At 37.6% G+C, this 12,564-nt stretch overlaps 1 protein-coding gene across 34 annotated transcripts in view; it reads left to right on the forward strand.

The window, feature by feature from the left end:
• The window catches only part of ABI3BP (ABI family member 3 binding protein), a 162,178-nt gene that overhangs the window by 21,547 nt on the left and 128,067 nt on the right, over positions 1–12,564 (forward strand). For all 34 annotated transcript variants that reach the window (XM_071808637.1, XM_071808674.1, XM_071808653.1 and 31 more), the window contains exon 2: positions 5,737–5,916. In XM_071808637.1, the coding sequence (XP_071664738.1) occupies positions 5,737–5,916 (180 nt within the window). The remainder of the gene's footprint in view (positions 1–5,736; positions 5,917–12,564) is intronic.

Consider the following 12,564-nt stretch of genomic DNA (forward strand, 5'->3'; position numbering starts at 1 on the left):
AAGTGAATATGTGGGCCTTCCTCGCAGGCCTTGGCATGAGTTGCATTTTGTTACATTTTCATGGGCTGCTTTTTGTTTGTTTTTAATTCTGATCGGTGTAGTGGACTTGGGTGTAGCAAGAATTAATTCGACGAATCCAGACGCCGGCATAAGCTCTTTGATCAAACGGGCGGGCCGGGCGAGAGTAAGGAGTCTAATTCAATGTGAATTTACCATCCGTACTCTTTAATGAACTCTTAACAACACTGAATATCAATGTCCCCGAGACCATGTTTTTCCAAGCCTTATATACTCTATACCCAAAGGCCATGCGGTAAGTGCAGGCTACAACTGGTTACATTTACAGTCACTCATCCCCCCCCACTATGGTGATTGGCTGCAGGGCACTGTTCACAGACTGTTCATGCGCAGCGGCAGCGCCCCTCCTGCAGTCTGGGTCGAGGGCAGAGCAGCTTCTGTTTACTTTCCTTCTGTCTTTGGTGTCTCAGGGAAATCCTTCCGTGTAGCACAGCCGCATCAAGCCCTGGCTTGTTCACAGCACACAGCCAGAAACTCTCCACACTTGGGCTTACAGTCTCCTACACAAAGCTACGTTTTCCTTTTAGATTTGGGAAATGCTTGAACACGTTCATAAGGGTCCAGGTCTCCTTTGAACTCCCATGACTTGCCTGAATCTGGAACATTTTAACCTTTTTAAAATTTTTTTTTAATTCTGTAAAAAATATTAATTATATAAGAAATACTTATTTTAATGTGCTCAGCTATAAAAAAAGATGGTTGCTTTGTGGCTTCTTTTGTTTGTATTTTTACAGTGTGATGCTAAGAAGTATACTGTGTGTAGGTGGGCACAAAAGTGGGGCATTGGAAGGGTGCAAGGGCTTCTGGAAAGATGTTGGAGTGCTAATCTGTTGGCAGGCAGAAGAGCTGGATTGATGACTAAGCAGCACATTGACCTGCTTTGGGGAGAGATGTCATCCCCTACAAAGAGTCCATACCACGAGTGATCTACCATGCATTGGTAGCTCTGCCATGACAGAGGGCACTTTCTGTGCTGATTGAATTCCTTCTGTCCTCATTGATCTCTGATTTTGTCTCCTGTAGCCTTTCAAGTGCCCTCACTGAATAGCTATGGTTCCCAGCAAACTCAGGTTCTTATTTCAGTTGGGGACCTTTGTTGCTAAAGTAGTACTAGTGACAGAAGAGAGTACATGATTCAGTGTAGTGGTCACTCTTACCTTGGGCAAAATGAGAGGAGGTCATCATTCTGTTGAGGACACCACACTGGAGAGAATGTGACTGTCACTCAAATCAGTTAACATGAGCTAAGTGATCTTCAGGTAGAAAGTAATTAGGAGATGTTGAGATAATATTCCACATCAATAAGATGTAGTAATAAGAGAAATAATAACAAAGGGATCCATTGCTTTTTCTTCTCCTTTTTTTTTTTTTTAACCGTAAAGTAACTGTACACTAAGGTGCATCATTAGGGAGAAACAAACCTCATGTACAAATTTAGTTTTCTGTAGCATACTAACTTACACAGATTTCTTGTGAAGTTTTCGATTTGTTGCTCAAGTCTTTTTTGACATCTGGTAGAGAAAAACTTGTCAGTGTTGGTCTTGGCTGCTTCATTTCTGTCTGTACACTTCCAGAAACTGGTCAGCCTCTTGTAGGTATTGTTTTAACAGTTAAAATTCATCCTTTGATTTCAATGATTCTGGAATGCACACAGCCCATGGAAGGGGATGTGTTTTAGTCATATGAAGTGTGGCATTTGTGTTGTTGCTAAACAATAGCAAAGAAGGCTGTTTGTCTGCCTTGCCTTGTGCTGCTGTTTGGGTCAGGCTGCATCTTCAACAGGAAGGGGAGAAGAGCACTCTTGCTCAGGTGGGCCCTCTCGGCAAGGGGAACTTCTGCTGTGTGGAGAGAAGGAAATAGTACGTAAGGAGCTTACAGAAGGGGTAGAAGATAGTTACGTTTAGAAGAGCATCGAGCAGACACTGTAGTTAGATCTCAAAGGAGAGGAAAAGAGAGATTACCAGCATCCTTTATTCGATGCAGGTGGAAACATAGTGGCAGAGGGCGAGGAAAAGGATGAGGCACTTACTGCCTTCTTTGCCTCTGTGTTTAATATTCCCCTTCAGCTGGAACACAGGGAATGGGAGCAGAATGAAGCCCCCATAATCCAAGGGGAGTAGTTAACAACGTGCTACGCCACGTAGGCACATGCAAGTCTATGGGACTGGATGGGATTCATCCGAGGGTTCTGAGGGAGCTGGAAGAAGTGCTCATCAAGCCATTTTTCAGCAGTCCTGGTTAAACAGAGAGGTCCCAGGTGACTAGAGGTTAGCAAATATGACTCCCAGTACAAGAAAGACTGGAAAAGGACTGGGGAAACTACAGTCCTGTAAGTCTGACGTTGGTGCCGACAAGGGCTGTGGAGCAGATCATCTTTAGTGCTGTCATGTGGCATGTACAGGACAGCCAGGTGATCAGACCCAGTCAGCATGGGTTTATGAAAGACAGGTCCTGCTTGAGTAACCTGGTCTCCTTCTGTGACAAGGTAACTTGCTTAGTGGATGAGGGAAACGGTGTCGATGTTGTCTACCTAGACTTTAGTAAAACCTTTGACACTGTTTCTCACAGCATTATCCTGGAGAAGCTGGCAGCTCATGGCTTTGATAGGTTCACACTTTGCTGGTTAAAGAACTGGCTGGATGACTGGACCCAAAGAGTTGTGGTAAATGGATCTGCGGTTGTTCAGCCTGAAGGCTCAGGGGAGACTTTCTCACTCTCTAAAACTACCTGAAAGGAGGCTGCAGCATGGAGAGTGTCAGTCTCTTCTCCCAAGTAGCAAGTGATAAGACAAGGGGAAATCACCTCAATTTGCACCAGGGGAGGTTTAGATTGGATATTAGAACACTATTTTTCACAGAAACTGTTGTCAGGCATTGAAACAGGCTGCCCAGGGAAGTTGTTGAGTCATCATCTCTGGAGCTATTCGAAAGACGTGTAGATGTGGCACTCAGAGACATGGTTTAGTGGTGGAGAATTGGCAGTGTTAGGTTTAGAGCTGGACTCCATGACTTAAACATCTTTTCCAACCTGAAAAATTCTGTGATATTTTTCCTAAACACTGTGGGGACTTGGCAGTATTTGTTACCATGCAGGTCATCACTGAAAGGATCCCGCACTTAAAAGTGAACTAGAGGGTGGGGAGGACAAATACTTTTTTCCTTTTTTTTAATTTTAGATTTATTTCCTCTGTTCTGCATTATTGTCTATTTTAAAAAATACATTATTTCTGCTTACCTTCTACTAGACCTGTCTTTGATTGTAAAAGCTCTCTTGATGTTTTTGATACACCAGCTGAAAAGAAAAGGTCTAAAGGGTCCTTCCTCAAAGCTGTTGCTGTCTTGGGATCCCATTTATTCTTTCTGACTTTAGAGACTTCATTGAGACTTTTTAGGCTTAAATAAAATCAAGAGACCTTGTCACTATGATTGACTATTTATGAATACAATACAGTATCTATCTAATTGGAATCAAACCCAATTGAATTCAAACTGGAATTAGAATTAGGTCTACAAATTAATGTCAAGTGTGACTGAGAGATACATAGAAATAATTGTGTGCTAAAAAAAAAAAAAAGAAATTATTGTAAATATAAAATAGATCCTCGCTAGAAATTTTTAAAACCCAGTTTTGGGTCTGATTAAGAATTTTAATATAGAAATCAAATTATCGTATTTGAATCAAGTACTGTAAATCTTGTTATCTTTTTAGCCATAAATTTTCAGTGGAGACCAGAAGACCATCCTTTCATTTATGCTCAGGTCTCTAAAGATAGTTGGAATTTTGCAGACTACCTAATTTTAACAAATCTAGTTCACTGTTAATCAGAGGTAATAATCCCAAAATTTGTTGGCATGGTGCAGGTTTTACTAAGCATCTTTATGAAACATATTGGAGAAGTTACAAGTCTGTTGGGTTTTCTTCCTGGTTTCTGTTATTTGGAGCCTTCTCAATATTTACACACCCACAGCAATTTCATATACTGAAAATAAAAGAAGTTAGAATGTCGCCCAGATAAGGAAGAGACCGTTACCTCCTGTGGTGGTATTGTGCTGCTGAAAATGTCAGAGCTGGGTTTTTGAGAAGCCTTGTAGCCTTCTGGAAGCTGGCAGAGTTGCCTTGGAAAATTGTGACAGTTTCCTGGCTGAGTACTTTTACTTGATCAGTCTTTAGATAAGGGAAGGGTCTCATTGGAGGCACATGATTTCTGTCAGTTTTACTTATACACTTCTTTCTATAAAGGGAAGGCGCACAATGTGTTTGGCTTAGGTCTTTTCGTTCAGTGTACAGACAAGTGAGGGTGCTCAACAGTAGTACTAAATCATCTTCACAAATTGGGGATTGTGGCCTCTTGGCAATTCTAGTCACTAGAATTTCTCAAAAAAAGGAAAAAAAAAGGAAGGTAGGCTGGAATGATACTAGAGAACCAAGGGGTACTTGTCTAAATAAACTCTGAATATCCGTCTGCAGTTACTGAGAGAGAGAGAAAGGGAGGGAGTTAGAGTGAGGAATAGAAAGAAAAAAAAAGGAAGAAAGAAAAGGAAGTTCAGTATTGTTCTGCAGTATTATTTAATGACAGGTCACACATCTCTCATTTTTTTCTGGGTGGTTTTTTTTTTTCCCCTCAAAATTTGATTTCAAATGTCATGATTGGAGAGATACCTGAAAATCTGTTGGGCATAAAAATTTATATTTTGAGAATGAGAAGAGAAATTATAATGCAAAATGTACTATTCTAGTAGTAGTGTCATAAAGTTGGGGAAAAGTTATTACTTTTTTTTTTTTTTTAGTCATTAGTATTCAACAGGTCTGAAAATATAATAAGCCTAACAGTGTTGATGGAATGTTACAATTGTAAGTACCAATGATGAAAAAAATAGTTGTTCTTCACCACACTAAGAGAAGAAAAAACACCTTCTTGTAGCATAAAAAATTGATTATTCTGTTATGAAGTCATTCTGTGTTGTTACACATTCAATTTTTGTAGACGGATATACAAGATGTTTCTTGCTATATATGCTGATCTTCTGGAAAGCATAAAAATGAATGTTTAAAAAAGTTTCTTGGTAATTTACAATAAAGTTTATACGTTAGTTAGCTGTTCTGGTGTAATTCCAACTAGAAAATGCTATTTCCAGGCCAATATAGCTCGCAGAAAAAAAAAAAAAATGCAGCATTTTTATTTGGATCTTGTTACTATTTATCGTCTACCCTAACAGTTCATTGTGATTAACTTAACATTAAAACTTCATATTTTTTACTAAAAAGAAAAAAAAAAAAAAAAAACTTGCAGTTTTTTCACCTATGGGTCCTATACATCACTAATACTACTATAACTCTTGTATTTAAAGGAAAAAATACTTGTATTTTTCCAGGTACTTCATGCACTTTGCTACTGCTGCAGTTGTAGATGATGTTACAGCTAATGATAATACTAAACTAATGGAAAACCAGACATGTTGGAAAACACAATTTTACATGACTTTTAGTTTACTTTTAAAAATACAATTAGTTTCCAGGAGAGCGCACCTTTAACCAATTGTTCAGTTGCTTGCAACTAGCAAATTGGACAGCCCTATGTTGTTACCTTGTCATATTTCATTACTGAATACATGATTACCAGATAATACATTCTGATACCTTTTTTCACTCTTTCTCCAGTGAAAAGGCAAAGTCTGAAAGTTCAGATCAATGCAACAGATGACACCGTTTGCATGAGGTATCTTCGACCAAGTCAAAACACCAAACTAGAAGGTTTTGTCCTGGGTTATGGAAGCAACTTCTTTTCTAATCAGTACATTCCTTTACCTTCAGAAGGAAACACCTACGTAACAGAACTTGGTAAGGCATATTTGCTTTGCATGCTACTGTTGCCATGAATTGTGGGAAGCGAGTGAGGAGTATATGAACCTTTGGGTTTCTTAATTTTTGTTTTTATTGGATTGTTGCTCAGGTTTTCTTTGTGTTTGTTTAAGGTTACCTTGAAGAATTTCAGATGAAAGTGGAATTAGGAGATCCTTCAAGGAGAACAAATAGTTCTTGCTACTGATATATGTTTTGAGGATTTTCATTCTACTAAGAGATTATACTATACTGACTACGTCACAGAGAATCACAGATCAAATGGGATGATTTGCCTGAAGTTGCAGTTACAAAGTAGAATAGAAGGAAGAAGTGCACGTTTTTAACAAATAGTACAAGATGCCGTAAAACAGTTTTGAGACCTGTGTTGTTGATTCCCTTTTCCAGAAATGTTTGTATCAAAATTATGCATTTTCTGGTCTTTTCTGTTCCAGATCTACATGTTATAGAACAACCTGTAATTTCTACGTCAGAAGTTACAGACAGAATTCCATGAGCTGTTGTATGGAACAGATTAAATTACATCAAGAGTGTTATATCCTGTTGCCTGTGATAGGGAGAAAGGAAGGCATTTGGTTGTCCCTTTGACTTGGGGTTATGTCAGTGTGAGCAGGATAGGAAAACAATAGAACTGGATTAGATAGAATTGTCTGTTAAAAATTGAAACAGTGACTTATCAGGATCTGATCTTTTAAGAAATCTGTTTAATCTCTGATGATTTTCCTGTTGCTTTCTTTAATATTTTCTAGCCTGAAATGAATCTGGGTTACCCTCAGCATTGTAATGCAGGTGATCTGGGTGTAAAACAAATGGGAAGAAAGGATGCATAAGCACGGAAGTAACAATTGCCATCTGTTTGATGTGGTCAAAGGCAATTCTGGGGGTCTGCTCCAGGCTGAAAACTGTAGAATAAAAAAGAATAAATAAGATGTTAGACACAGAATTCTAATTAAGATATTAGAGACATACATTATATCACTGTGGCAAATGTTGACTTTTTCCTTTTCATGAGTTGGTATTCCTATGATCTCTTTGTAATTCTATCACCAGTCCAGTGTTTGAGTTCATAACTGTCACTTAAGCTGTGTTTGATTTATCTGATTTATCCCACATGTAACTTTTGAATCAGTTCACTAAGAATTGCGAACAGGTATAAGTAACATCTGCATAGCTGCACTGCAGGAGTAGTGAGGATTAATATTTTTCTCTGACATCATTGGAAGGAGGAAAAAAGCACTGGATGTAACGTAATGTGTAGATCATTTGCACTTCCTATTTAATAGTAGCTTTAATACCTAGCACTTTACGAAAATATGAAAGCTGAAAACTGAATGTCACCTGGAACTTATGGGATTTTGGTATTTTGTAACTTTAGTGTTAATAGAAAATAGGTGGAAGCTGTAGGCACCTTTCTTCTGCAAGGCATCAAAGTGCTAGCCACATGCATATTAATTAAATCTTGTAACAATGAACGCAGAAAATGAGAAAACTCACAATGCATACACCCTTTAAGGAAATTAACACATTTTTCTCTAGTGTATCTGGAAAGAGAAAAGCATGAATATTGGAGAATACTCTCCTTTTACTTTTTAATGATTTTAAAGGACAATCACTTCATGATCTTAAATCACTTATGCTAACAGAAGTTGTCAATCAGTTTCCTAGTGACAATGAAACTATGATTGTGACTTCTGAGTGTCCAGTAGCTATAAATTCAATGTGCAACATAATATAAAGACTAGCATTTCCAACTTTAAGAAAATATCATATTTGAAAGGACATGAATAAAATCCAACATCTAGTTCCAGTCACAAGTATTTATTTAAGGCAATTAACAGCACTTTTATTGGAGCTGTTGCTTTTAGTTAAGAGATTTAGGGTTAGATTATATGCTTTGTGAACTTTTTAATTGGAGTTTGGAAGCAGAGAAACATAATATTTCCCGTTTCATTAATACTAAACATCACTTTAAACTGCAGCTTTGACCGTAATTTCCAAGTGTGTATGAGCTAAAGCAAGAAACATCGGTTGTTCTTTTGACTCATTTTAGAGTGTGGCAGAGGTGAAGAGAAGACAGTCGTGATTGCTGGCACTCCTCACAGTTTCAGGGACTGGCTGCTGGCACAAGCTGCAGGAAGTGCAGGATGGTTCTTAGTTTTAGGAGCAATGGTTAGGTTTATTCTGGCAGCCAGACAACTCAGCTCAGCACACACTTTATGAGTATGTTAGAAAAAATAAGGTATTGTAGAGGGGCAATAAATATTCTCTCAATATGCTTTCCAAAGATACAAACCCCCTAAACCTTATTGCTGAAAAACCTTGCATTATCTTTGTACTCCTAGTACATATTGTATGTGATGAAGTTGACCTAGCATGCTATCTTCATATCAAAACAAGATATTTTTAAAATTTCACACTAAAAATTGTCTATTCCATGTTCTAGATATTCTAGTGATTCAAGTGTCACTGTACAGTTTACAAAAGGCATTCAGTGCATTCCACACAACTTTCCACAATCAGGAAAACTAGGTTTATGCAAAAATATTCGCATTCACCCTGAGAACACCTTCTTTGTCCTCATGCTTTGGCTTATCTGACTTTTACAGAAAGCAGATGAACTTTACAGGCTGCCCTGAACAGTGGTTTGCTGTGGCTTTTACTAAACAGGATGTAGAGGGAGTGATTTCCAAATGTGAAATCACATTGTGGCCTGTTCAGACCAAGACTAATACAATTTAATGCTTCCTCCTCTCCTGTCAGATTTAGTGGTTCATGGAAACTGAATACCTTTTCCAATCAATTTAGGGACTTTGATCACAACCTTAAATTCATTTCGTGACTGAAATGTAAAGTTTAGAAATGGAGATTTAAGGACATTTGTTAGTTACTAAAGGATATGTTTTCACAGTAGATTAAGGAACATCCCTTTAGAATATAATTTCCTGAGAGAATGACTAGATCCAGGAGAATGGAATCTCTGTATCAAGACAAAAGTGGATCTTGTGCTATTAGTGTTCAAATTGTCTATTCCATGAAGCTTTTTAAATGAAAATGATACCGATATGCCATCAACTGTAGACCCTACTTAAAGTATTAAAAAAAAGATTCATTAATTTAATAGGTCAATGTAAGAAAGCATATAGACTGTGCATATAAGTCCCTCCCTAAAATGCATCAATACTTTAAAATGCCCTTTGACCTTTCTAACAAACAGCATAGGTTTACACAACAGAACAAAGTGCCCTGTAGACATTTCCTTGGTTTAATTCTGCATGCCTGGTTTTGTTAATGGAGCAGCATAATCGGTGTTCTGTTTGGGATAATTGTACCTGATTAGAACTGGAATAAGGGAAATAGAGCAATGACTAACTTGTTGTTTTTTTTTTAATAGATGACACAATGTGCACAATAATATATATATATATATATATATATATATCTTAGACTCATGACTTCCCGATTTCCAACCCTGTCACTATTGATAATGATGAAATTTATTGTCTGGTTTTCTGCTGGGTCTTATGACTGTGTGAACAATAAAATTGAAGTAAACAGATTTATTAATTTATGAAATTTCATGTGTGCATGCTAGAAAAGAAATGAATAAGGACGTGATCTTTCCTAGGATTTCCAGGAGAGATATGTGGCTTTGCAGAAAATGTGACATATGCCTACATTTCATCTAAAATATTCAGCACCTCACTGTAGTGATTCTTATCTTAAAATATTTGGTTTTCCTTTCTTTTGCAACTAAAATAATAACCAAGCCAGCAATTGTGAAACATTTTCTATGACTTGGCAACTGCCTGCAGAGGGCATGTACGAAGAGAAGAGGGTTCTGTTGGATTTCCTGAACTTGTAATGAGCTCATGCTGGCAACAAATTCTTGAGCAGCTTCGGTGAAGTATAAATGACAATGATGAGGCAGCATCAAAGTTTGTTTCAAAGAAGCATGCCTCTTTATCAGGATACAAGATGTGTTTTGTGCTGAGTGTATTTTATGAGTTTACATGACAGTAAGCTACATTATTATGGGTCACAGGAGCTATTCAGACTGTGTCAAAATATATCAAAATATATCATAATGATTGGAAACTCTGTGTCCCATCATTTCCAATGGTGAGAGTTTCATTCCTGGGTGGTTCTTGGTTGCAGAAATATAGTGATTTCAAATTGGGTCCATCATTTTGGAAAACACCCTTTAGATATATGTATATAGGGAAGATTTCCAGTACCACCTTGAACACATTTAAAAAGTGTAATTCAGGTATGTATACTAGAGCAGTGCTTAGCTCAGATATCTTGCTGTGCAGTTTATTGTATCTGATCAATTCCCAGAAATGTGCAGATGTATTAAACACAGGGTTTTCAAGATGCCAATTTAGGTGCATGTTAATTCAGAAGTATGTCGATTCCTAATAAGCTGCCAAAAAGCCCAAATTCTTATTGTCAATGTTAGCTGAACCTAGTGGAATGAGGGACCTGGAGGAGGTCAGGGGCTGCACATTCAGCTAGACAAGTGTACTGACCAGGTTCATTCACACCAACCCTTTTGTGCACCTTCTCTCTATTTTCCCATGCTTGTTACACCATAATACTTTTGATCCTTCCCGTTCTCCACCTTTGGCTTTTGCCCATGATGACATCCCGGAGTAAGTCTTTAGGAATTCCTAAATTCAGATTAGGGAATTATGGCCAGAAGCTAAAAAATACTTCCCTGTGATTCCCGAATCTGCTGGCCTATGAATTCTAGTGATGTATCGTAACACTTTATTTTAAAATTTATTCTAAATTCATTAGTCAGTTCATTCTTACATGGTTTTGTTTTCAACTGCATTTCTGTATTGGCTGAACCCTGAAGTGAATTAAAATAGCATGCCTGAACATTAGCAGAATTTGCTACCATTTTGCAGTGCATGTTAGTTGCCTGCTGCCACTGAATTGATAGCATGGTTCATGGAAGTAAGTGTTCTATATTAGTTTGATGTGTCACTTGCATGTATTTTTGTTATATTCGGGTTGTCTCCTGATGCTTTTAAAGTGGATAATACAAGTTTTTTCTTTTAATAATTTCATATCATCAGTATTATAGAATCTCAGTCAAATACTTCTTTTTCTTCTTTTACAATGACACCAAAGAGCTGGTTTACTTACGTGCAACTTTGCGGTCTTTGAAATGTCTCTTCTTTGGTAAGCTGTAGACACAGCTGTGTACATGTAGAGTGTGTGTGTGATCATGGCTGTCTGGATGAAAAAAGTACCATACAATTGAAGGAGTTCAGAAAACTATTTCATCTAGTTGGTGAGAGCTCATTGTGCTGTAGTAACCTTGATGTTTAAAAGCTAAAACAAGATGACTGAATGCTTCTGTCTAATATTTTTGAGAAGTGGGAAGAAAGGGTGTAGGAATATGTACTGAATGGATATACTCATGTCTACTGTATGTACTGAATGCTATCAATACAAATCCTTTTGCTTTACATGTACTAGTGCCTCATGTCTGAGACTAGTCCTCCCTCCTGCTTCAAAAGTCATTTGGTATGTGCCTGCAGGAGTGCTGTGCTTTGGTCCAAAGTGGCATTGCTTTATTCAACTGTGGGTATTTGAACTTGAAAGAGCAATTTTGATGTCGTATTGGTGCCTCTCAACTGAATTGTCAAAACAACTGATGTCTGAGGAATTATAACACTAAGAATTGGGCTGGGATTAGTTGCCTAGCACTTTTCTGGTACATCTGGACATTTCCCTGTAGTACTTTGTGGCTAAAGAATTGAAGGTGGCCACTCTTTGGGCTTAATTTGTGACCTGCAACTTCAGGGGATTTACAAAGAAATAGCTGTATGCCAGCGAAAAGCAGCTCTTAGCCATGACATTTGTCATTCCACCCTTAATAAAGGGAGGTAAGCAGTAACAGGTTCGAAGAAGTGGATTTATTATGTTAGTCTTACAGTTGCATCCCTTCAGGAATGTGTTAAACCACAAGGAACTGCTAAGATTTTAATAGTAAATTCGCAAATGAACTTGCTAAAGTTCGCGTTGTTCTGTAGGGATCCTTCGTTGATGAGATTCTGGATCCTTACAAGATGAGAGACAGATAGAGCTGTATCTTGCATCTGTATCATCTGTAGCTCTGTTATTTACTGATGTATGTTGAAAAGATTTCTGGGGACAGATGCTAGATTAATGGATCTGTGTCCAGATATTTGAACATTAACCTTAATTATATAACTATCATTTTCTTACTGAACACAGTTCATCCAAAATAAGAAATATTCAGCTGTAAACAGGATTGTCTGTACTCTGATTTTATTGGCTTTTACTTGAGGTCATAATTTTGTTTTTGAAATGCACTTCTATTTTTAAATGTATTTTAGTGTAAATAGTGGATATATTCTGTGAATCATAACAACACCCAGTTAGAACACCATATTTTTATATGTCTGGTGGTCGCCTACTACTGATGAAGTAGCACAAGCAAAATGATGGGTTTGTTAGGGTTTGTGATTTCATAACATTTCCTTTTCCTCCTCTTAATGTTACTTACCTCTCCTCAAGATTCCTGCTTGTTGCAGACATGGATGTGTAGAGTGGATTATGCATATATAGGTATCATAAAGGAATACAGAT

Source organism: Patagioenas fasciata, chromosome 1 (assembly GCF_037038585.1).
Source record: "Patagioenas fasciata isolate bPatFas1 chromosome 1, bPatFas1.hap1, whole genome shotgun sequence".
Classification (NCBI taxonomy): domain Eukaryota; kingdom Metazoa; phylum Chordata; class Aves; order Columbiformes; family Columbidae; genus Patagioenas; species Patagioenas fasciata.